At 39.1% G+C, this 27661-nt stretch overlaps 1 protein-coding gene across 1 annotated transcript in view; it reads right to left on the bottom strand.

The window, feature by feature from the left end:
- The window catches only part of GUCY1A2 (guanylate cyclase 1 soluble subunit alpha 2), a 328461-nt gene extending 301685 nt beyond the window's left edge, over positions 1–26776 (bottom strand). The window contains exon 1 of the mRNA XM_028516054.2: positions 26036–26776. Coding sequence (XP_028371855.1) covers positions 26036–26317 — 282 coding nt within the window. The 5' untranslated portion in view covers positions 26318–26776. The remainder of the gene's footprint in view (positions 1–26035) is intronic.
- Positions 26777–27661: the final 885 nt, after the last annotated feature.

The following is a 27661-nucleotide window of genomic DNA, read 5'->3' as shown; positions in this document are numbered from 1 at the left end:
TTTGATAGACACAACACTTCATCTTGTCAAAAAATAAGCACACAAAAATCCACAAGTAATTTAAAAACAAATATATTCATTTCTGCTTTATTATATTATATTCATAAACTACAGAATAAATGGAAATAGATATACCTTTAAAGGAACATCTATAGATAACCATGTTCTTTTATTTACTTAAATATGAGAAAATTATATATCAATGTCAGAGACTAAATGATGTGGATATATATTTAACTACTAATGCTGCAACCCAGTGGTTTTCAACTCTGTCTGAACATTTAAATCACTGGGGAGCTTATAAAAATACCAATGCCTGAGCACCACTCCCAAAATTTCCAATTCACTAGTCTGGGGGACCCAATTGCTTCCAATGTATACCAGAGGTGAAAGCCTTTCGCTTAGGGATAAACATGATGGCCAAGACCAATACTCTCTGAAGGATAGCTGAATAAGTCAGCATTAGTGATAGTGGTTCATACAAATACACAGAGAAGTGTCTGAGAAATGTTCACACTTAACTGCTAAATTCAACTCAGTTCCATATTAACTGTCACTAATCAGTTGTAGTCAAATAAGAATTTATTAGATAGCCCTGGGTGATGTGGCTCAGTGGACTGAGTGCTGGCCTGTGAACCAACGGGTCAATAGTTCGATTCCCAGTCAGAGCACATGCCTGGATTTCAGGCCAGGTTTCCAGTAGGGGGTGTGCAAGAGGCAACCATGCATTGATGTTTCTCTCCCTCTCTTTCTCCCTCCCTTCCCTCTCTCTAAAAATAAATAAATAAAATCTTGAAAACAATAAAAAAAGAATTTGTTGGATAAACAAAGGACTATATTGCTTGAGGTATATATATATATATATATATATATATATAGGATTTTTTTAAATTTCCAAATGATTCTCTGTCAGCATTCAACTTTGTGCTGATATGTATTAATATATAACAATATATAAAAATACAACAGTAAGTGTGGTTATTGTACTTAACTTGATGTGAGACCATGATTTTTATGCCCATTACACACATTACTTCTTTGATCTTCACATAAATATTAGGTGATTTCTCATCTCATTTTACAGATGAGAAAACTGAGACATGCAAATTTAACTTGCCCTATGTCACCCAGGTAAAAAGGAACAAAGCCAGGGTTAAAACTCAGGTAATCTGCTCCAGAATCCAAACACATAATCTCCAACCCATACTGCACATATTATTTAACATTTTGTATTTTGTTCAGCAGCTTACTGTTCATATTTTTAAGGCATATTATCCCAACTGATCCTTGCACCAATCCAATGAAACAGACTGGCATTTTTATCAACACTGAACTGAGAAAGAACCAAAGACGGACAAAATAGAAGCCCTCTTTTACCAAAAAAAAAAAAAAAAGTATCTCTTCCCCTATGAAACTGTCTTTCATAAGAAAGCATTTTTTAATGTCAACATAAAGTACAGAATCACATGGATTCGAATGAATTTTCTTTTTGAGAACACATCTAACGTTCTCTAAACCAAAACTTCAAAACAAAGAATACACAGACAAATCATACTGCTATAGGCAAAACCATGGATTGTCTTATTTTATATGTGCATCCACCTTCCCTTCCACAGCTTTCTCTTATCCTATGGCTCACCTCTTTCCTACCCTCAAAGCGGCAAGTGTATTTATGCTACATTCTGATAGGTCAAATTCCAACCACTATATCTAAACTCCCAAATCATTATTATAAATTCTCTGTCCTTCCCTCACCAAAATTTCAAATTGCCTTAGTACACTGATCTCAGATGACACTCGAGAGCAATTATACTTCCGTTTCCTCAAACACTCGATCCTCAATCCTTACTAAGGTAGGATGGTATGAATGAGTCTCTCCATGTTACATAAGACAATCTGAACCACTAATGGTAGAATTTTGGTAAATAAGCTTGTTGGTGAAAGATAAATTGATGGGGGGGTGACAAGGGACCCTTCTCATTATCCTCCAAATCACAATACAAAGATCTCTACTTTTTCCACAACATTAAAGCATTTTTCTTGTTAGGACATGATATGCCAAATTCCATCATTTGAAGTAATCAAAATTATAATGTTAGGCACCCTATGTTTATGGCTAGGCACATAGACAACAATGGATCAAATTACATGATTAGTATTATTAATAAAACTAGTAAAAATAAGTCACTTCAAACAACTACCAGATTAACTACTTCTGAAAAAGATGTAATTATAATAATCATCAATCTTGCTAAATATCCAGACATGATATTCATTTTCCCAGCCTCTGTATAAACTTACTACATATAAACCAAAAAAAAAAAAATAGACTGCAAATTAAATATAGAACTTTGAGTCAGGACCTCTGTATTTCAAACCCAGCTGTGCTACTGACCTTTTTATAAAATTAGCCAAAATCTCTTCACCTGGGAGTAGAAATCTTGGGAGGAAAATGCCTCCATTTTCCCATCTGAAAAACACTTATAAGAAGTTTGTAGTTCTCAGGGTTATTTTGAACTAAAACATTGCAAATTTAAGCACTTGTAAACAGAGGGTCAGAACATACTGATAATTAAACACCTTTCAGGAAACATGGAAGACAGTGACTGACGCTGGTACTTTCCTAAACAAAACCCATAGTGTAGTAGGAAGTTAGGCATGAGCAGAGGAGGAATGACAGACCAGGTACAGAGGGTGACCAGGCTGGGGAGCTCCAGGTGCCCAGACATGGGCAAAACTGCAAGCCCTTGCACCACCACTCCATCAAATACTAACCCCTGGAGATGACATCTAAGCCTCAGCTATGTTTCAGCTCCAGACCCCGAAAAGCAGAAATACAAGGTGGCGTGTTGCCATGGTTGACATCTGGACCAGCTGCATTGACTGATGACCCCTGATCCTGGCATCGACCATTCAGTGGAAACCATGACCCTGAGAAGACACACCTTAAAAAGCTGAGGAATATTCTATTGAGATTGTTTCCTAAAACCTCCAGATAAAAGCCCTCAGGATGGAGGACCCAGCTTGGCTTTCTCTGTGGAACATGTTCATGCCCTTACCCATCCCCTTCTTTCACCAGGACCTACTTTCTCTCTTTTTCTTAAGCATACCCAAATCTTCCATTCCTCTTTCACCTCTCAAGGCACATGTCTCTCCCTCTCTCCTAAGCTCCAAGAGCCCGTCTTTTGCCTCTGTGACTCATTTCCTGAGTCCATTTCTTCTACATCTGACTTCTACCTCTGTGACTTTCTAAATAAATTTGCTCTTACAGTTTTAGTCTTAGCCCTGAATTCTTTCTTAGCCAGACCTGAAGAACTGAAGTCCCTGAACTGAACTTAACACCTGGTGATGTTTTCCTGCTCCTTGCAATAGTCTAAACAATTAATTACAAAATAAAAAAAATACTAAGTGTACTAAAAGGATAAAGATAAAAGCTAGAGATGCATAATAATACAGAGTTCTTCTACCCATACTTGTTGAACATCTGCACAATTCATCTTATTTCCACTTTATTCTCTTTGTGAACACTGGTATACATCTAAGTGACCTCATGAGGGCTTAGAGTGAAGGCTGACATTATGCTAATTGAGCCATAAAAGGATTTAAACCAATAACCTTGGTTTTATTAGAAATATGCTCTAATTAGCAAAGCATACTTGTTATTATCATTGTAATTACTGATTGTGACTGAATATACTTAACATATAATCAATATGATAATTAAGTCTTTCTATACAAAGTATGTTAGCTTTCCAAATATTTTCTCCTTTCTAGTTTTATTTTTTATTTTTTTATTATTTTTTTAGATTTTATTTATTTATTTTTTAGACAGAGGGGACAGGAGGGAGAAAGAGATGAAGAGAAATATCAATGTGTGGTTGCCTCTGGAGCACACCCTACTGGGGACCTGGCCTGCAACCCAGGCATGTCCACTGACTGGGAGTCAAACCTGAGACCCTTTGATTCACAAGCTGGTGCTCAATCCACTAAGCCACACCAGTCAGAGCCACTTTATACTTTTATTTTTATGTCTTTCTAAAAATAGCCATTGAATTTGATTTGATACAAAATTTAATACCATCATATTAATTTAAGCTGAAAAATACATTCCTTCAACTGACATAGATCCAAAGGGTTATTTATTTATTAGTCCTTCACCTACCTTGAGACAAGAGCATATGTAAGCCACTCAAGAATTCCTAATGTTTTTAGGGAACTCGAGAAAATAATAACACCACCTTCAGTTTGTATAACACTTCACAGTTTGCAAATCACTTTCTTTTCCTTTATTTCATTAGATATTCACAACAACCTCAGGAGTCTCAGGTAGTTATCCACATATCCACATTTCACAGAGCAAAAAGTCAATATTCAGAACGGCAAAGTGTTTTGTCTCAGCTGGAAGAGCCACCAACAAGACAGCAGACTTCGGTCTCCCTCCTGTGCCTTTCCTTCCACAAGCTACTGCCAATATTGGTAACATTTCACTTTGGTGACTATTAGGAAATTCTTCCATGCATCTAACTGAAATCCCTTCTTTCCTTTTATGTTTTAATGAATATGAAAATGTATGATTGTTTTCCTAATTATAAATGTTGTCATTGCTATTTAAATAGCTCTAGTATGATTATTAACTTCTTAATAGGAAAACTTGAGGAGAAACATGTTCCACTGGTCACCATCTTGGACGACCTGGCCGTCTGACTAAAAAAAATACAGACTATGAAACAACATGGTATTGTCTCTAGACACCTTCTGAGGAAACAAATCATGCCATACTGCAAACATTTGAAGGGACAAGGCTCTAGTCCTGAGTCCTTAAACCACACAGAATCTCACAGATGGCACAGGGCTGACTCCATCTCCAGAGGGAAACAAGGGAAGAAGCTTTCTGGACTGAACACTGTGACAGTGGTCACCAATGTTAAGTGTTAAGGTCAAACACTGACTGGGCCTGACATGTCACATGCAGCAACTCTTTAATCCTCAAAAAACCCTATACAAAAGGAAAAGGCATTACCCCCATTTTACAAATGTGAAGTTAAACCTAGGGAAGTTAAAAACTTGCCCAAAGTCACTTCAGCAGTAAGTGTCTGAGTCTGTATATGCGTCTCAGCTGTGTCTGATGGCCTCCAAAGAGCCAAGCCTTTAACCCGCTCCTCTAAACAGAAATACATTGTTCTGTCTTCACAGAGGCAGAAAACGTTCCAGTTGAAAGAAAGGAAATCTTGCTAGATTGTGTGATTTTGGATACAGCTGTTTATTTTTCTGAACCTCAATTTCTCTTTCTATAAAATAGAGAAATTCCTAGCATAATTATTTCTCAGGGTTGTTGTAAGGTCAAAATGAAATAAAACTATAAAGTATTATAGAAGTATGTGTCGTATGATGATTATATGGAAAAATCTCCTCATGAGGAAGTAGACAAAAAATTGTCAAATTGAACTAAACGGACCATGTCTAATATCTAGGACCTTTGCCAGGCCTGCCTCAGAGCCCAGAGGTGCCAATTAGATGCTGCAAAACTAATTAGCATCATTTCAGCTCCGGAGTACCACACAGGATAGCAATGGCCCTCATGTCAGGAAATAATTTCTAGCCTTTTAAAACATCTTTGCAGCCTCCACTTGAGCATTTCCAAAGAATTCCCTATTGTTTCCAGTACTTGGGAGCTACAGTGAAGTGTTTCTTAACAAGAACCCAGAAAATAATATTTTTGCCTGACAGTTAAATTATACAATTAAGACAGAAAATGGGGAAATGTTTTGTCAACCCTAAATATACTGCCTAAATAATCATTTGTACCTAGGTGATAGAGAATTACCTCTGGTCATCAACCAGAGTATAGAGCTCCAAGTGAAGTGGCCAGTGAACAACAGAAGCAACAAAGGTGGAGGAGATGAAACCAGGGAGGGCATGGAAACAGCTGCTGAAGTTAGAGACAGTGACCACAGGAAAGAGAAGGGGGATCATTTATGAAACATTATAGCTAATATTGTCAAAGGGTATACTGGCCCTCTGTCACATTAAGAAAGATTATTCCTAAAGTAAGGAAAATTCTTCAACCACCTGAACTAAAAAGGGACCCTCTTATAAACAAATGTGGAATGTCAAGCCTCATGAGCAAGGCCTCCCCTGCCATCAAAAAGCTCTTTAAACTGGATTGAATAATTTAGCATGAAATTCATTTTGATTCGGCTATAAACGGATTAAAGCAAACTTTTGATTATGACTTGGCTCCTCATGTAGCCTGAACAGGTAAGAAAGTGCTGACCATGCAGACTTTAAGTAACAAGCCTCATTTCACAGTTATTGCTCAATGTAAATAAATGAATTGTTCAGATGCCAACCGCAGTGCCGTGGGCATTTTGTTTCGCTATTGGCTGAGAGTCTGATTATTTCAAGAACATTGACAAGAACAAGTGCTTAGCATTTAAGAATCTCAGATGTTGCTCAGCTCCACTGTTTCCACCTGTCTGGTGAGATAAAATTCAACAAGGATGTAAATATAATCAGATTGAGTGTTGACTATAATCAGATAATCCAAACGAATGTGAAACATGCTCACTAGCCAGATGTGAGGCAGATAACAACTGCCATGTCATAAGTGTTCGTGATGCACTACTTTCCTGAGCTAAAAGTACAGATTATCACACTCCTTTCTTGGGGGGGGGGGGGGGGGGAACATGCAAGCAGAAGAATACTAATACTACATGACTTGAAAAGTCTTACTTTTTTTTTGCAGTTAACTCTGAGCACATTTCTTTAAATTTAGGTGTTAATCCATTATACAATAACTATTATATTACATCCTCATTTCTTCTACTAAATAATTTATGCTGAGACATATGTATGACTGGGTATGCACAATTATATACAATCTATGAAGAGAAATATATGCCCTTATGCATGTAACTGTTTCTATGATAATCACAACTTCTTTCATATTCAGAAAGCAAACAAGTAATGTCACTGCTCTTTCCAGAGTCTGCAGCATAAGCTAAGATGTCGGCAGTGACAAAGGCGTTTGCCATTCTCTTCATAGCTGCCACCAACCATGAGAGCCTGGAGCATATAAACATGACAGTGGACAGCCAAACCAGGTCTGCTAGAGCCAGAGTTCTGATGAAGAACCCTTCATCATTTCTAACACAGGTCTGTGTTGTGTGGACTCATAGCACAGTCAGAACCTAAACAATTGGTGAGAGGAGGTAAGATTCAAGAAAACCAACAAGAAATTGCTACCACACCTTGGCAAGTCACAAAGTAGAAAACATATAGGAGGCAAAATAGAGGGCCTACACTGGACAATATTGTATGCTGAGATGCACCAGTTCATGGACATGTTGAGAAACAAGTCATAGTAAAAAGAACTTAGGACCTGAAACAGGAGAATCAGGCACTAAAATGTAGATGGTTACTGGCTTCTTGACTTTGGGCAGGTTACCCCATTCCTCTCCAAGCTCATTTCCTTACCTTAAAGTTCAGCCTACAATTAATCCTTGTCCTGCCTACCTCACACATTTCCTGGGTGAATCAGAGTCAGGTAACATGCATTTAAAACATGCTTTGTAAACTCCAAATACATGCCATTCAATGCTTGTGGCTTTTCTGTATGGAAAGTATAAGCCAGCACATCATTCTCTCACAGTCCTGAAGTGGGGAAAGCTAACAGAAAGAAGAAAGAAAAGAAAGAAAGAGAGAAAGAGAGAGAGAGAGAAAGAAGAGAGAGAGAGAGAAGGAAGGAAGGGGAGGGAGGGAGGAAAGGAAGAAAGGAAAGAAAGAAAGGAAGAAAGGGAGAAAGGAAGAAAGAGAAAGAAAGAAAGGAAGAAAGAGAAAGAAAGAGAAAGAAAAGAAAAGAAAAGAAAAGAAAAGAAAAGAAAAGAAAAGAAAAGAAAAGAAAAGAAAAGAAAAAAGAAAGAAAGAAAGAAAGAAAGAAAGAAAGAAAGAAAGAAAGAAAAGAAAGAAAGAAACAAACAAGAGAAAGAGAGAGAGAAGGAAGGAAGGGGAGGGAGGGAGGAAAGGAAGAAAGGAAGAAAGGAAGGAAGAAAGAAAAAGAAAGAAAGACAATGACATTTCTCAGGTATTAAAAAATATAGTTGGCAGAAGGCCCTGGTATTTCAGAATTCTCCTTAAATCTGCTTATACTAAAAACTATTCAGAATAAGCCATCCATCATAAAAATGGCCACGATAATATAAATTGCTGTGGAGTTCATTATAGAATTCTAACAAAAGACATTAAACCTTGCTTACACAAGAAACAGATTCTTAACTCTGCAGTATTTTTGCCATGTGTTTGTCTCATTACCTAACCGAAGATTAGTAACTGGGAAAAGGGGACAGTGCAAGGATATGAGTAAGAAGTGGCTATTGAGAACACTCTGCCTATAGAGCAGGGACATGTTTCTAGCACAGTATGTATATTCTCAAATTCTCGCTAGAATACCACAAGATGTTAAATTTCTTGCTTTGCCATTCAGTTTTATAAATATCAGTCAAACACTGACCCAAGAAATCAGGCACACACACTCACACCAAACAACAAAGAATTTTAATGACACAATACTTAGGAACAAGGTACTGATTAGATATCACTCTCTTTTTTTCTGTTTTAAAGAAATTTTTTAAATTTCCTGCATACATAAAGATTCTTCAGTGGAATTTCCAAGGCAAACCTAGTGCCAGGGCATCCATAATTGACACAACACACATGATTCATGAATTACGCACGTCAGTAGCAAAATCTTTGGAATCTCCAAGCATCATAAAACATAAGGACAACATCAGCCCACTTGGCCCTATAAGCCTTATATAAATTGAATCCTGAGGAAGTAGTAATAGTTTTTTGAAACAACAGAAAATAGTTTATGATAAAAATTAGTAAATATGCCACATAATCAAAGGTGTTATATATTGTTTATATCTCCCAATATATTTATGTTATTCCTACAGACCAAGAACACTGAATAATTTACTAGAGCTACAGAGATCTCCAGATGGCCACCTGAGAAGCACCCAGACATACCCACTTCTGTACAGTCATTCATACAGTCAGAGCTTTGTGGGGCCAGACACCAGGTTCGATTTTAGGAGCACCAAAAGAGCTAGCTCCATCCCATCCATCCTCCAATCCTCTCCCCAAAATCTTACTTTCCACTCCTGCAAAGGTGCTTAAAATTAAGGAAGGTATTTTTCAATGAATAATTTAGCATGGGTATTTAAAATGTACCCAAGTCCAATTTGTCTAACAAGAGAGACTCAAAGCAGTTCTTGTGGTATGAGGTTTTGATATAGAAAATCAAGAAAGGTTGAAAATAGGGACTGCCAAAAGTAAATGTCCTCACCTTACCATTTTTTTCCTCAGCCTAAACCCATAATTCATCAGAGTTTAAACCAGCATAAAACACTGAGGTAAAAACTTTGATGTGCTTTACTTTGATATGCTTTTGTTTTTGCTTCTATTAGTTACTCTGGAAGAGCAAAATAATAAACATTGTTATTTTAGGTTTTTAAAATGTTTCCAGGCAAGTACAAGGTCTGTCCAGAAGGTACCCAGCCATGCAATATGAAAAATAGAGATATTTACTGAAGATACAAGATACAAGAAACAAGAAACATTGTACATAGGACAATGACACCTCAGTCCCCTTCCAAGTAGGCACCTTGGGGCCTCACACAGTTCTCCCAATCACCATCAGCTACACCATTGTATTTTCCTGAATCTCACTGATGGTCTGAAATCTCTTCTCTTTCAAAGGTAATTTTAGTTTAGGAAAAAGCCAGAAGTCACAGGGCACCAAATCTGGGCTACAGAGAGGCTGAGTCACCTGTGTGATTTGATGCTTTGCAAAAAAAACTCTGCGTGAGATGTGATGCATGAGGTGGTATGTTATTGTGATGAAGCTGTCAACCACCATGTGCCCATAGCTATGGCCTTCCAAATCGTCCAAATAGTCTCTGCAGAGGAATGTGCAAGCTTAATGCAAAATCTGATACTGATTCATTACTCTACTCGTTCAGTCATTTTGAATGTGATGGCCACACAGTATACATGCTCACTCATTGGTGTCTATTGCCCCCACTGACTAGTATAGGGAAGTCATCCTTGTTCACACATGCACATTCCAGTCCACTCTCCTTGGCTTCCAGGTTACACTGATGTTGCACAAACCATTCCCATTACATTAACAATGGCTGGACTTTTCCAGACAGACCTCATATATCTTGATTTAATTTATAAATCACATCAAGTAGCTAAATACCTTTTCTAATGACCAAAGTTAGTGGTCTGATACTATTTTCAGATTCGTATCTACAGACTGATATTTTATAGCTTAACAATGGTAACTTTTTTATGGACCAATATTTGAAATTGACTTACTCATATGTATCCTTTGAAAAATTATTGTGTCTCTTGGGGTAACTCATAGTAAAATGCTTTTTCCAATTATATGCCCAATGGAGTTGTTGAAGTAATTATTAATATCATTAAGATCATATACCCCATTGTTATGCCCAAAATAATGAGGTATCCATGTTAGCTAGATATTTGAGAACTAGATTGTTCTCAATAGGCAGATAGTGAAAAATTACACTTACAGTTTCATCATATTTGATTTCCTCCATCCTCCCCCACTCCCATGCCAAGAATGTAGCTAAAGAGAGAACTGACCAAATGCTTAAAGAACCAGAAGGCAGCTTTCCACACCACAGTTCACAAGCTAGCCCCTTGCAAGCTACAGATAAATCCCATCCATACTTCTTCAGTTAGGTTTGTACTTTACAATCACACTTTTGGAAAAAAAGTATTTAATTCAGAACAAAAGGAAAGACTGGTCTTCTTTGAAATGTATTTACAATGGCAATAATCTAACAATACACATACACAAAGAGTCTTTACAACTTACAAGGACTGTCAGGTCTACAAAGCATTAACTGATCTCTGTATCAGGAAGAAACAATAAATTTCTCTTCTCCAGGGTCCACGCTAGAAATTCCTCATATCTGTCTGAAATTTCAGATGGAACTATAATAGTCTGTAGATAACATTTAGTCTTTCCCATAGTCTTTTTTCCTTTGCAACATAATTATCTCATGATTACTCCTTATAACAAATGCCTTCGAATGCAGATCCCTTTTTAAGGAGGTAAAACACATTTTCATTCCTTGTGGCAAATTTTTAAAAGACACAATGAGAGTAATTATGCCTACTCCAGACTTCTACTGGATGGCATTTTTAAATTCAGAATCCAATGGCAGAATCATTTCTCTTCTGCCCTACATAATAAATAGTAGATAAACAGATACATACATACATATACAGAAATAGGTAAATAGATTAGATATATTTCAAAATGCTATTAAAATGAACTGAGGTTTACAAATGTAAATACTATGATAAAAACACAATATATAAGAATCCCTGCATCCTTTCCTTTCAGAAAAACAAATACATAAATTACATAAGTTAAAAATAAAATATTTAGTAAGATAACATTCACAAATCAAAATATCTCTCATAAACAAATTAAACCAGTCACACATGAAAAAATGAAACTGGAAGTTAGACACAGAGTGAACCTGTACTGCAAGAACATGAGAAACAAGCATTTCAACAGGTTTTCAACAAGTTCAATATTTTTTTCTTTTCCTAAGGTCCTTAGAAACTCATTGAATTATTATAGGCTGCTCACTAGTACAGTGACAGGTTCTCCTTAAATTTATCATTGGATGTGAATTTGTCTTCCAAAAGTTCTTACTTTCCCTTGGGAAGATTTTAAACAATAATGAGGTTGGAAGAAAGATAAAATCTTTCTGAAATATCATTCCCAAAATGCTTCCAACAGAATCACAAGGAAAAAAATGGGGGTGGGGGGATAAATATTTCCCCATATAACTGAAACATCTCAAATTCCAGGCAAAAAGAAAGGCCAACAGCAAATACCTCTTTAATGAACTAATGTTGAATTTTAAAAAAATATTGTCAGGGTTAGATCATGTAGAAAAAACTTATTCTTTCCTCCAAGTATGTAATGTAAATTGACTGGAGTAGCAGATTACAAGAATATTTAAGGAAAATCCAGAACTTTTTGTTTTAATTTTGCAGATAACTACAGCCATGTTCTTCTCCACAGACCTTGCCTTCTAGCTCAATAAAAGCAGGCATGCACAGTAGGCAGATATTAAAAATATGGTGAAGGAATAAAAACTAGAGCATAATAATTATTTACATTTGTAGATTCTGTTACATCTATTTTGTTTTGTTACTTCTATTGATATTTTCTAAAGTGCATGTATGTATCATCTTATTTCTTGCAATATTTGTATAGTATAGTTAGAATAAATGTCTTTATATTCTCTTTAAATTTATTCACTTAACAAACATTTATTGATCAACTATTACGTGCCAGGCACTAGTAGACTTGGCATTTGCAGTGAATAAAACAGACAAAAATCCGTACTTAATGAAATTAAGTAAAATGTACCCAGAAAAGGAAAGGGAGAGAGCCAAGAACATACATTCGATTTTTGCATATCCTGCTTGTGCTTATTTTACCTTCCACATCACCTTTCAATTGTGAAAAAAGTATATTCAACACAACAAAGTACAGTCCTAGTCACTTAGCTCTTAAGGAAGGACTCAGAAGTTCCTTCCATTAGTCACCTTCTGCATCAATGCCAAAAGTGCTCTAACACTAAATAAAGCCATACAGGACACAGAGAGTGTAAGAACAGGGGTTATATCTTTAAAATATATGTCTCAAATTACCTTTATAACTGAAAGAGCCCTGGCCGGGTAGCTCAGTTGATTGGAGTATCATCCCAAACTCCAAGGTTTCAGATTTGATTCTTCATTAGAGCACATGAGCACAGGATGTCATCTCTCTCTCTCTCCCCTCCCATCTTTCTCTCTTTCCAAAACCAATAGATCAATAATTATTTTAAGAAAGCAAAAGAGAGCTAATCATATAAGCACAAATCAAAAACAGTTCCCTCCACATGGCGTTCAATCTATAAAACCCTATCTTTAGAAAAATAAGAGAAAATCTGAAGTTTTCAGATTGAAGAGACAATATAAAAGTTATCTACAGTGGAATATGAAAATTAAAAATGCACATTTTACAATGTGAACACACAAATTTTGGGGCTGGTTAATAAGTGGCATTTCTGGCTTCCTCTGACATCCCATGGCCAGAGCAGCTGCCACAGCACAGACAGAACTAGAGAACTGCTGAGAGTGTGGCACTTTAACTCTCACAGCCCTTGGATACACGAAACTACTGACCAATCACTGAGTTACAGTGATAAAACTAAGACAAGGCTATAATACAGTAGGGGCAAATAACACCAAAATCTAACAGCTGCCTTTGCCCTGTACTCTTGCATTATGCCATAAGGCATTCCCCCGGCTACAGAGAAAGAAAGATCCTTACTCTTGACAAAGGAGCTAGAAGAACGTCTCCAGATGGTTAACCCTATCCTTTCCCAAAGCCTATTTATCTCAGCCGTCTCCAACTTCTTTGGCTGCTCTGTCACCTTCCATCTCTACCTCTTTTATAAACTTGGATATGGCCTCAGAGGCCCTGCCAACTCTCTCTCTTTACTTTTATTGCCAAACGTCTTGGACAAGAAATGTATGCCCATCATACATTTACTCATCATATATACCCTCTTAAAACCTTGTTAAATAAGCCTCTACCTCAGATGCAGAATTGGCATTGCTTTCCTAAAGTCACCAACAACCTCATTCATGCTGGACTTGAAAGCACCATCCTTAAACAGTCACCATTATTTCACAAACATCAACCATTACAGCTCTTGCTGTCAGATGCTCTCCAGCCACCTCCCACCTGACAAACAAACAAACAAACTAACAAAGCATTCTGGCACCTATATTCTTCTGATTCCCTGTGTATATTGTTTCTCAATTCTCTTATTCTTATTTTTCTCTCTTTTACTCAGAGAGCTTGTCAATTTTCAAGCTATATAACTTCCATCAACTCTTACCCAAATTCCAATCCCAAATCTTCAACTGTCTATTTATTAAGTGACTGCCTACAATGTGACAAGCCAGTGATGCAGTCATATTAAGCCCACAATCCAGAGCTGACCATTTACACCTAAATTCAAAAATTCCAAATCCAAAGTTATCATTATTACTTTTTACAAATGTCACCTGCTTGGTGCTGCCTTTTGCACTTTTATTAATGTCATTGTGGTTCTCAAACACACTAGTGTTGGTTGGGTTCCCCGAAAAGCAGAATCTGAAAAGGTCAGTGTGAAGAAAGCTTATTAGGGAGTGCTCTTGGGATCCATACCCATGAAAGAGTGTAGAAGGAAGCAAAATTGGAAAGAGGGAGAAGTTGGACTGTGATACAGTCTCATGGGGGCCTCAGTTGATCCTACATGGAGTTCTAATTTCAGAGTTGGCTGAATTAGGGCTGGGTCGCTGGACTGGGGCATGACCTTGGGCAAGGCAGCTCTCCTCAGTCCAGGCAATACATGTCAGGAACTGACAGTTGAGGATGACAGTCACTAGCACCCCTGGCATCTAGGTGAATAATCCCTTCATTCCTAACATGGCATCTATACATTAAATAACAATGTCCACCACACTCCCAGGGGGTTGAAATACATAAATTTCCAACAGAGATTGGAGGTAAACAGACCAATATTCTAATCTTATCTCAATCACTAATTATGTGATCATAGACCAGTTACTCAACTTCCCTGAATCTCTTATAAAATTAGTCTGAAAGTCCAATGATGCATATTATGAAAACACTTAAAATGCAATGCTGAGTCCATAGTACTTACCTAACACATGTAATTTGTCCTTCTCTCACCTTATACATTGTTTTAAAAAATAAAAACTGGGCTCCTTCTTTTCCAAGTGCTAAGACTTCTCTCAAAATGACACATTCATTGAGTCAGTAAAGATGTATTAAGAACTGACCTTGAGCCGGGACTAGCCTCAGTATTGCAAAGACCACTGTGAGCGAGGTTCTGCTCTTGCAGATCTTAAATTACAGTGAGGGAATACAGGTCCCACATAAGTAAACTAGCACATAAACAGATAACTTCTGGTGGTGAGTACTATGATGGAAATTAACAGCAAGGTGAGAAAGAATAATCAGTGCAAGAGGGATACTGTCTAATGAGGTGACACCAAGCAGAAATCAGAAGCCACAAAAGGGCCAATAATATGGAAAACTGGAGCCAGACAGGATTTCTGACATGCGGAATAGGACAAAAGTCCTGAGGCAAGATGACAACTGCCTGAAATGTACAAGGAGTGCACTGTAGAACTGTGGGAAGAGGTTAGAGCATCAGGAGGTGAGGTCAGAGAAATAGGCTCTTGATCCCTTGTAGACTGTGGTAAGGCCTCACTCCTGCACTACTTCATGGGTATTTAATGGAATACAGTGTATAGAGCATGTGGTGACACACCTGGTACACGGTAAGGGCTTGATAAATCAACACTGTTACTGTCGTCATCATTACATGTTCAACTGATCTTTCTGTTTATAGGCCCTCCCTTTGTCCACGTCATGTCAAATAACAAAGCATCCTGGCCGAACGAGGAGGAGAGACAGAAGGGGCAAGGAGTAGAAGTAGCTGTTGAGCACATTATTTGGTAGTTTTCAAAATGCAATTTCATGATTTTTTAAATCCAAAAGGACTACCAATTTCTGTCTGAATGCCTCATTTTATGAGTGTGTTTAACACATATGGAGTACATGCTGAATGAATCACTAAGTTCTCATTTGCAAAATAAATGCTGTCTGAATGAATGAATGTGAGGAGTGTGTATGTGAAAAAATAATTTGCCACTAAAATCCCATTTGTTTTAAAGATTTCTGGGAAGAAATTTCTGGGGTATTTTATAATCCTAAAATGTTGTACACCCAAAACATGTTAAAAATATTTCCATAAAAATTAATAGTGCTAAACAAGAATTCTAAAGAAAGAAAATATTTAGAGGTTTTGCCAACGATTGTGGCTGGAGATAACGGGGTATCAGGAAATGTGATAACCAACACTCACATCTGTAAGATAACCGATAAGACAGACTTAAAGAAAGATACCAAAATTAATTAATTGTCTACTGTATTCCAAATATTGTGCTATGCAGTATACCTTTAATTTTCATTATTCTATAAATTACCTTCATTTTATAGATAAGAAACTGAGCCTCAGAGAGACTTACCCAAGAATTAACAAGATAACACAGGAGTTAGTACCTAACTGCAAAACCTGTTATTTTCCCAGAACGTACAGAGAAAAGGAATGCTGAAGAAATGCTTTATTGTACTGCTACACTCAAGAAATCAGCGTAGCAGTACAATAAAGAAATTAATAATGGTAAACACAGTATCGTCAATTCACTGTTCACATTTTATGATATATTTACCCTTGAGTGAGAGATTAGTATCATTATATATGATTTCAGAGATGGGAAAGGAAGACAGAAAAGTTATTTCCCCAAAGTCATATTAAAACAAAAATCAGAATGCACCATTTATTGAATCGCAGCATCTGTCCCCACCTTGCACACACACACATGCTAACAGGCTTGTTTCAAAAAAACAAAGCAAGCATATTAACCAAATAATGCACAAATCCTTACAGGGGTTTTTTTTTTTACCTTTTTGTTAAAATCCACTCCTAATTTGCCTCTCTTAGCCTGAGAGACTCCCTGGTGGAGTATTAGTAACCAAGTATGCATATTAACTCTTTCAGACCACAAGAATATTCAGTTCCTCAGTGTTTCTATGTAGAAGAAAGTTCCTGTTATAAAGCATTGGATCACCTAAAATGCTGCATTTACGAGGATGTCCACACCTCTACAGCACAGTGATATTTAAGATTCTCAGTAATGACACTGAGTCACTGAAACACACAAGAGAGTCTACGGGATTATCAAAGACTGATTAACAAAATGAAAAATGTTTAACTCAAGTTATTTCATTGATTTTCATCTACTCACAACCTGATACTGCATACATGATAGTTTACTTCATCAGAACATCTGATTCACCAAACTAGTTTTTACCTATTGGAGAAGAAAATATCTTCTGTGCTCTCCAAAATAATAGGAAATTTTTTGGTTGCCACCCATTACCCAAATCCTATAGAGTCTCTTATATTCAACAATCAATGTACTATCAAATGTGAGCCAAGGAAACCGAACTGTGTAACAACTAAGGCCCATAAATAATGCATTGAATGATATAACTGCATATCCTTATATTTCTTATATATATATATCCTTATAATTATTAGTTCTAACTTTGAAAACATAACATAAATAGTAATCAAGAAACACTGAGTTTCTCAAAGACTAACTAGTTACTAGTTATCAATTCTGGTTTGGTGGGAGGTGGGTAACCTGGGGGATCAACCAGCTATTCTAAGACAATTAACTGAGTAGTGAAAGAATAAGACATATATATTAAATAAGCTTAATATGAGATACATGTGCAATACAGAAAGGCTAGAAATACCTTGAATGTTACAGTCTACCTCATTTGATGTTCAGTCTCATTATTTCCCAAGACATAACCTTCTACTCCAATGGATTTTCCCCAAACACTTCAAGTGTAATTTGACATATAGGCCTTTTAATATGCAATAAATAGCTTCGCCACTTTATACCTCCCCAAATCACACTCACCCTCTCAGCTTAGGCTATAAATTAATTATCTCCAAACTCAGCTGGGCACTCAAAAATACCCACTAATACTTCTTCCTGTTCCTGGTCACTTTTCCTGCCCATTTCTTAAATCATCAATTTCTAATTTTATCACTCTTCCCCAAAACTCTATCCCCCCAGTACCATTATTTGTCTATAACAATTACTGTGGGATAGATATGTGGATGGGCTGGTTTGCTGGGATTTTTATTTAGCAGAATGTTTGACAACACAAGTTTTCTTATACATTGAAATAATAATGAAGAAAAGAGCAGGGTGGAGACCCACCTCTATACCTTACAGAGACAGGCGTCCCTGTAAGAGCTAGTGCACACTTACAAGTGGCAGCACACATGTGTCCCCAAATAGTTGCTGAGACTGCAAGCATTCTAAGATAATCACACTAACCAAAGTTAGAGATCACTGGCATTAAATCTAGAGAGTATGGTGAAGCATTCTAAAAAATGTTACAACTATATTTATTCTTGTTTGTGTCTAAGGAAGAGCTTCAAAGAGAACAGTTAAAATAATCAACACAAAATGGCAGCACAAAGTCATCAAAGGCATCTGGTGATTCCTACAGAGCATCACCAGATACCTCCCAAACTACACTAACAAACATTTATTGAGTGCCTGTATAAATCAGATTTTCTGCTACATATGGGCATAAATAAATCTCTGCCTTAAGGAGGGACAATAAACCAAAATCACAGACAACACAGTAGGTCCTAATAGCGAGATGTGAGCAATAACTGAGTATTAATATGGGGGAAAATGCAGTGACAGAAAAGAAAATGGATGTGTGTGTTTTGTACACAAAACTAATCAGAAAAACCATTCTTCCCCGACATTAAGTTGGAGGGTTCATACCTGAAGCAGCACAGGCATAAAGCATAGGCATTAAGCATAGGCATAACAAGGAATGAAAGCATGCTTCAGAACATTTGTATTTCCTCCACTGGGCACAGCAGACTCACACAACAAACACAGCACAGTGAATGGAAAAGGAGTCAAGTGGACTTCAAGTACTTGCAACTAAGGTAACACCAGCACTTCCATAGTCCCACCAATATTCTGACATCCAGATCTGTTTCTTTCTCCCTTCACCTTTTTAAAATAATGTTCATAGTCATGTGAACAAGTAATTGCTCCAGAATGAACAAGTAGATAGAGCATTTGAGAAATGTAGTATCAATTTCACTCTGAAAAACACAGAAACTTATGTACCGACCCTCACAACAACCCTTCCCCCCCTTCTCTGCCATCCTCAACATTTTGAATAGTTGTTTCTTTATTTTGAGGAAAGAGCCATAGCACACTTACAGCTGACATGTGACCTGCTGAACTTAGTAGAGCTGACAAAGCATCCTCGGAAGTAATGGCAAGAGAATCCACAAAAATTAAAACTACAAATGGTGAAACCTCAAATACCTTCTGCCACACAACCGACAAGATTACTTTGAACACCAAGGATACAACCATAGGATGTGCTCCAAGCCACCACCTTTATTTTGTCCTTATTTAGGCAAAAATTCACCTGGAGATATTCACCTCAAATGATGCTTCCAGGGTCATTCTTTAAAAAAAAAATCAGTCTGCAGAGCTCACTGAATCTACATCAGTGATCCTGAAGGTGTGGAATTCAGTCACCTTGAGGCACAATTTTGGTGTGCCTAGCAATCACCTACACTAGAATTTTGTTTAAAATATGAAGTCCAGATCCCTCCCTAGATCTATCAAACCAGACCCTCTGAGAGGGAGGCCCAGGGATCTGCATTTTAATCATTTTATTCAGGTATTTTTTATGTTCACTTGAGTTTGATAACCACTAGCTTAAATGAAGAACTGTTTAATAAGTCTCAAATAAAACCTGTATTAGGAAGTGATTTTCTCACTATTTATAAGAATGTTCACTCTTTTTCAACTGCCCATAAGAGCCCCACAAATCCCCAGCCTTCATGGATTTTTCCAGCTGCCCCTACTTCTTAAATCACTCTAGGCAGGAATTTTCAATTTTATTAGGTGCTCTGAGCTTAAAGCACTTAACTCTAGATCTTCAGGTTCTGACCCAAAATGGTATTCGGGGACCAAGACTACGTCATTCCATCTCTTAGCAGTGCTTTTTTGGCAACAGTAGCCCACTTGCTGATGAACACTTCTCTCTCATTTGAGATTGGAGGAGAGTCATTTCATGTACCTAACTCTTAAAATATACACGGGCCATCCAACGAAAACCGGAAGGACACTACCCCATCTTCTCTCTTTTAGCACAATTTCATTCTGAAGTTTTGCTTCAAATAGCAGATATAAGTAAAATTCAAACAGGTTTGTATACTTGAATTCATCTCTCACAGAGTGGATATAAAATCTATGTTGTTTGATAGAACCAAGTAAAACACAAAAAACATCAAACATAAGAAAATTAATGCAATTAGATGATTAAACAAAAACATCTATTCATCTCTTCTGAGCATTTTATTGAACATCCATTAGGTGTTGTGCTAAATATGACATAAACATAAGACTGTTGAGGGTAGAGTCATGATTTAAAAATAAGAACTTTACATTTTGACCTAAAAACTGACTCATGTGTCAAACAAAGGCCAACAAAGAAAACCTAGTCATTAGGCAGCCCTTGCAAATATTTTCCCTGCTTATGCCACTGAATTTTTTTCTAGATGTGTATAAAGTTCCAAAAGGAATCATTATATCTTCTTGCTAACTCATGGTGAACAATGTATACATCTGGAAATAATGCATTTATTTTATGATCATATTCAATAAAATGTATTGTTTAAATTTTATGTTAAGCTCCATATATAGAAGCAACAGGACAAACCCAAGATGAATGAAAACACAGCTATGATGACACAGAGGAGAAAAATACATAACAACACTTGAATACACATCCCACACAGTTCAGAGCCCCTCAAGGTAGATAGATTATATACTAAAAAAGAATATGTAATCACTCATCCCCTGTTCCTACTAACTAATAATTATGTACGTATTTCCCCTTGTCAATATTTAGCTTTAAAATGAAGGCTTAACAATTGAGTTGGTAGCCAAACAAGAATCCAGTGCTGTACACAGAACAAAACTGCCATGAGCTGGGTGACAGCTGTGTCTCACAGCCTACCCCTTGAACCTGTGTAAAAATCAGTTTAAATGCAGTGGGTGGGGGACGCTTGAAATTCTCTGGCAAATGAAATAAATAAGCAGTTTCTCTTTCATTTACCTAATTTTTTCTAATTTAAAAATAATTCGTTGTGAAATACCTACATTCTACCAAGTACATACATCCTTGTAGTCTTATAAAAGTTGTAGAAGCGGCTTTCCTTTGCCACACAGCACTCTGTAGTTTGGCAAGAATGTCTGGAGCTGCAACAATCACGTACGCTTGCCAGCCAGGGAGCCAAAAAGGAATTCCAGTCTTAATTTTTTAAGTGGATTGACTGGGCAATGACCACAAAATAAACTCCTTCTTATCCCTTTTTTCTTTCTTAGGTCTTTGACATCATTTAACTCATGAACTATTGAACAAGGTTACTAGCAAGTAAATTATTGAGGGGAAAAAAAAGGAAATATTAGATCATTTGGAGGCATTCAAATTTAGATGAAATTAATGCATCTCAGCCCAAAACTATCATTTCTTGAGTTCAAGGAGTTTTAAAAGAATATCCCTCCTCTTTCACAACAAATCTACAAGGCTGTTATTACTCCTATTTCACAAAATAGAAAACTAAGGCTCCAAGAAGATAAGAGTTGATGTTCCCAGGGCCTCACATTTAGAAAGGGGCTCAGCACACAGGTATTCAAACTCATGATTCAAACTCTGATCCCTTGTTCTTTCAACTCTGAGGTAGAAAAAAAGCAATAAATGGCCATTAAATTCTGATTTCAAATTACAGTATCTATATTTTACAAATGTGAAAACATTAAACTACTGGAATACATTTTGTTTAATATCCTAATTGTAATGAATGTGTTATTCAGAACTTTGTTAGCTAAGTTCAGCCCAGATCTTAAAAACTTCAATTGAGCTCTGGCTGGTATGGCTCAAGTGAATTGGGCATGGGCCTGTGAACCAAAATGTCTCTGGTTCAATTCCCAGTCAGGACACATGCTTGGGTTGCAGGCCAGGTTCCCCAGTAGGGGGCGCATGAGAGGCAACCACACATTGATGTTTCTGTCCTCTTTCTCCCTCCCTTTCCCCTCTCTAAAAATAAATAAACAAAATATTTAAAAAATAAAAATAATAAAAATTTCAATTAAGATACAGAAATTTATCAAATACCCTACCTCACAAATATATTTTATATATTTTTCATCATTTACATGATAGTTACACTCACACTCTCAAGGCTTTTTTAATAGTTTATGTCAGACAGCTAATTGTCTATAATATCAGGGGAGGCCAAATTTGTATGTTTATGTCCTTTTACTTTTTCATAGGCTTGTATCAATATAATAACTTTCCCAAAATAATGAAATTATTTTTGCTTTTTTTGGTACTTGAATCCAGACTTCCCTTCATTTCCTGTCTTTGCTCACTGTTCTCCCAAATTCATGGACTATTCTGTCAGCAGCTTTCCTCCCCTTACTTGTCATCCTTCCACTTCTGTTACTTTTCTTCTTGCCACTCTGCTCTCTGTAGCTTCTCTGTAGCTTCTCTGTAACATCTTCAAAGCCACCTGCAAGGTTGTAACAGCCAGCAGTCCTCTGACAAGAAAACCAGGGAAGCCTTGCCCTTCAGCTGGTCTCCTGGAATATCTTCACTGACAGGACACTAGCAAACCCAAAACTGATGTCAAAATAGGGTTCTAAGCAACGCTCATTTATAAGAATAAAATAGAAATAAATGAGTTACAAAATTCACCCTTGATGTAAAATCCCAAGCTGTTCCTCCATATGTGTTTCCAAGTAAATTATTTCAAAATAAATAACATAATAAGTGATTTATGCATCTTTAAGTAAGGTCCTTAGGTTTATTTTTATTGTTATGGCTGCACTCCACAGATTGGCAGTAAACAAAACTACCCGAAGTAGATAATACATAAAACTTACTGTAGACATCCCCAAGACAATTGGAGTTCTTATGATTTCACTCAATACAGTTCCCTTAAAATAAAGACTATAATTAAAGAAGTTGTATGAGGTCAAAGACTGGGAATATTTTTTCACTGGCAGTATTTTTTTATTGCATTGCCAGTGCTTTGCACAATACTTGCTACATTGTAGGTCCTCAAACATCCTTTATAACTGGGTGGCATAAATATGAATTTAATGCCCATATTTAAGAAAGTAATCTACTTCCCTCAAAGTTTCAAAACTGATAACATGTGCTTATTTTTCTTTCATATGCCATTATGGCAGTTTATCAAAACCTTGATAATACATCATATATCTCCATAGAATCCCAGAATAGGGAAGGGCCCTCAGCATAATACCTGACAAATGAGAAGGATCCTAGAGACTTAAAATAACATGCACAGAGATACAAAAATGTTTAGTTGTCCAAAGAACAAGGAATGACACCAGGTCTCCTAAATTCCAGAATTTTTTTCGATTTTATCAATTCAATTTACTTTTATTATTAAAATGGTATAAAGTGTTATAATCTTTATAACCAACATTTGATGTATATAAAAATGACTTTTAAAATATCAAAATCAGAGTTTGACTATTCCACTGATCAAATAACTAGTTCAATTACTTGGCAATATTCTGGTATTTATAAAATTCATTTCCATTTTCTTACTTGAAAATTGCTCTGAATAAAGAACACATCTCCAGTGACTGAGCCGACATTCCATGATGAGGCAACTAGGAAAAAGAGAGCTTCCATACCAAGTATGATTTCTCCTGAAATATTCTGTATCAAATGCAAGAAAGCTCATAACAATAAAAAAAAAAAAACTAGAAAACTCCATCTAAGAATGCCCTGGTGATGAGTATTCTGAGAGGCTTTTTAAAAGTCATTCTGCTCTAATACAAAGACAGGACATATTCTGTATCCACAAGTGTTCTCAGAGAAGTTCAGGATTTTGTCATTTTAGGAGGACGCATCTACTAAAACTTTTTGAAGCAATGTTCTAGCTTACCAAATAAAAGAAGATGGGGGGTGAGGACCACAAACAAGTCACTGCTTTGAAATATAACTTCAGTTTTCTTTGTATTGCTAAGTCTCCTGGTGATATAGTTAGCCAGGGAGAATTTTTTATACAAGCCCTGTGAGATTGAAGATGTTTACACTATATTCACCAGTATATTCTGAGCATTCCAGCTGACAGATCAGATCTTTTTCAAAATAGAAAAGACAGCATGGAAAGTACACATAGCTGTTGTATCTATTACATCACCATAATTATTTTCAAATTTCTTATCCTAAAAACCATTACCTAGGTAGGGGCCTTTTATCCAGCAAAAAGCCAGAGTCACTCAAAGTTGACTTATAAAGGTAAAAATCAGAGAGTATTTCCTCCCTCTTATTTTGGTAGTAAATACCTGGGTTCTGTCTATTTTATCTACAGGTAAGTTGTTGAGAACAGTGTTAGGTTAAATTGGCATTATACCAGAAAGGAACTACCATTACTTTTCAGAAATTTTTAAGTTCTAATTCTTGGGGAACCCTCTCAAACTAATCATTATCTTCAGTGAAATCATTGTATTCAGATACGAACCCGTCGTACTGAAGAATCAGCACATTGCACAAATGTGCTATATGTACTGACACAAAACTACCAGTGTGCAGGATCACTGGACTCCTTTAATAAAGACTATATTCAACAACTTGCAACATCAAATAGTTCCTAAAATCACACATCCTGGGAAATATGTGCAGTAAAAAATAGCAAACAGTAGCCAACCCATTCCAAGTTTTGTATCCTAGTTTATCAGTGGAAGAGATGGCAGAAAAGTAAACCAACAGGATAATATATAAGAACAGGAAGATGAGAGAAGAGCAGTTCCATCGTCCAAAGGAGAAGTCATGCACCACTAATGCATGGGCCACCAGGATATCTGCCGGACTCCCTGGTGTCAGTACCCAGCCCCTCAGGATGCCATATTCCTTCTCAGGTTCATCCTCCCATCAATTGCAAGAATACTTTCAAAAGGAGACTCAAGAGTAGTCAAACAAGATCAAAGTTCAGATTCATTTTGGAAACTTCAAAGAAGTGTAAGTCCCAAAAGGGAGTAAACTGGTGCCAGGAGTTGAAGACCTTGTGTCCAAGGTCAGGGTGAGAATAAAAGGTGGATGGAGGTTTGACACTGCACCCCCTTCTGATTCTATCTGCGATGGTGTGGATTCCTTCAAAACAGAGGTCATACTGACAGAGAAAGGCTAAAATAAAGGTCTGGCATTCCTGCAAATGGTACACGTCAAGGGTAGTTGAAATGCCTGAGCAGGAATGAGCAGAAGTGCTCTGGAAGAATGCCTAGAACCAAGGGGAGTCCGGCATACATCTGGAACTGCTGATACACCCCAAAATGGGCGTAAGTTTAGAGGGCTAGGAAGGCATTTATTTACTCAACACATATTTGTGAAGGTCTTAATATAAGGAAGGCACAAAAAAAAAAGAGACAGTAAGCACTGAAGAATTCAGGGAAACAGAGTGAAGGTTTGAGGGCACAAGAAATACCAGAGAAGTTTAGAAAACCAGACACCATGGTTGCCCAGAGAAAAAGGTTGAGCCAATCGTGCTCAGTGAATAAGAAAAAAGGCTATGAGATGGGGAGAAAAGAGATTAGAGGGGTTTGTTTTTCGTTAGAAAGCAACTCAAAAGTGTCTGACAGCCAGTTCCTGAAGACTGGAGAAAAGGGAAGCAACAGAGAATGCAGAGAGGCTGTGGAATTCAAAGATGTCAGAGGAGGTCACGCTAAGAAGACCAAGAGTGTGGGAAAAGAGAGGACGAGTTTCCTGGAAGGGGTAAGCACCCCTTTGGGAGAACAGAGATGAAAGACCTGGAAATGGGAACTGCAGAACACAGCGCCTGGGAAAGTTTGGGGGAAGGAAAACAGGTGGGTGTGAAGCAGTACTGAGGCCGGAAGGGTGAAGAGGGTGAAAGGCTGGAGGTGGGCTTGCAGCCCCCGAAACAGGAGACACCCGGGAGATGGAAGTCTTACTCCTTTAGGGTGCTCTAATGCCCCATTCCCCCAGAGCCCAGGGATGGGGTGTCGCCCGGGGCCAAAGGGAACCCCTGGCCTGGGGCGGGGGTGAGGCCGGGCCGCCCCCCAGCGGTCGGGTTCTGCGCGCACGCCTGGCTCGCCCAGCGCCAACTTTCCCGATCCCGGTACTCTCTCCGGACACACCGGCCCTCCTTCCGCCCCGGCTCACCGAGGGTGCCGTCAGGCGGCTGATGCTCTCGCCCAGCGAGTCCAGGTTGACCCGCCTCCGGCGCTGAGCCCTCCTGGCCCCAGCGGTGGCGGTGGCGACCGCGGAGGCGGCCGGGGCCGGAGTGGCGGCGGCAGCGCCAGGCTCAGGCTGCCCGGGGGGGCTCCGGCTGCCGTTCCAGCAGAGCCTGGACATGGGGCATTCCCCCTCCTCCTCCGGGCTGGTCTCCAGGTAGTCGGAGCCCAGGGAGCTGAACGACTCGGATGAAATCTTCCTTCCAGACATGCTGCTGGCGGCGCTGCGGCGGCCAAGGCGGCGGCGGCCGGAACGCGAGTGGCAGCTGCGGTTGCGGTAGCGGGACCTGCGAGCCGAGACGTTAGGCGCGTCGGAGCCGAGGGGCGCAGCGATCACGCTTAGCCAGGAGGGAGTCTCCGGAGCCGCGGAGCCCGCCGCTCATGGCGGGAACTTGCGCACCGCCGCACCTTGGGGCCCGGGCTTGGCAGCGCCGGGCAGGGCAGGGGGCCGCCCGCTGCCTCTGCTGTTGCTGGCGTGGCGCCGCCTCAGCTCCCGCCTCGGCGCAGTGCCGTGCCGACACGCTCGGGCTGGCGGAGACTCTCCGAGTGTGTGACCGCGGGCGGCGCGGCGGAGACAGCTGCGGCCCGCGCAGTCAGGGAGGCAAAGGCTTCCACCGCCTGCGCGCCGGTCTCAACCCCCTTCCCGCTCTCCCCCCGCCCCTCTCTCCTCGCAGCCCGCCTCCCTCCGTCTCCCTTTATCCACAACCCACCCCCCCCCCATGCTCTCCCTCCGCCTGTATCACGTGGCGCCATCATACTCATTGGGAGTCTCTGCCTCGCCCGTCGCCACGTTTCGGGAGCAATGAGGACACTTCGTTGCCGTCCTCTGCGCGCCCTCCGCGCTCCCACCTTCTCCTCCTCGGAGGAGTGTACCACAGCTCAGCTCTGACCAAAGGGCCTTAACCCCAAGCGCCGTACCCCTCGCCCGCAGAAGAGGCTGCTGGGGAGCAGACAACCCGGCGGGCGCAGAAAAGGAGGGGATCCTCCTTGGGAAAGCCTGAAAGCACGAAGCGGGTGGGAGGCGGGTAGGATCCATATCTGTCCTTTTTCCGCCTTCCTTTGAGTTTATTTAGGAAGTTCTGAGGCTAGGCGAAAGGCCGACCGGTTCAGCCCGCGCATTCCAGGGGAGACGCTTACAAGGAATTGGAAAGGGGCAAAATGTTGGCGCCTATCCTGCTTCAGCAGGATAACTGCTTCAGTTCGTGGGGTCGAGTGTTCGCCGCCTCAGGAGGCCGCGTGGGCTCGGAGCGAGCCCAGAGCCGGGCGGCACTGAATGAGGACAGCGTCTGCTCGGGCCACAGCGCTGTAGCCGAGCGTCAGCCTTGCAGGGCGTTTAGGGTTCCTGGCTCCCGCGGGCTCATCACTGATGCTGGACAGCTCCACTTGCCACCTGCGGCCGCGTTTGCGGTGTTGCGGGCTGGGGGACAGGTCTGCAGACATCACCATCTAGGACCGGGCTGGGGGAAGACCCGGGAGTGATCCCAGGTCCATCATTCTACAGGCTTTTGCGCTAAATATACTGTGTTTGCACTTGGCTGCAATTGCTGCCCAGAAA

Source organism: Phyllostomus discolor, chromosome 6 (assembly GCF_004126475.2).
Source record: "Phyllostomus discolor isolate MPI-MPIP mPhyDis1 chromosome 6, mPhyDis1.pri.v3, whole genome shotgun sequence".
Classification (NCBI taxonomy): Eukaryota; Metazoa; Chordata; class Mammalia; order Chiroptera; family Phyllostomidae; genus Phyllostomus; species Phyllostomus discolor.
Note: the sequence above shows the minus strand (reverse complement) of the source record. Positions and strands in the feature narration are given on the sequence as shown.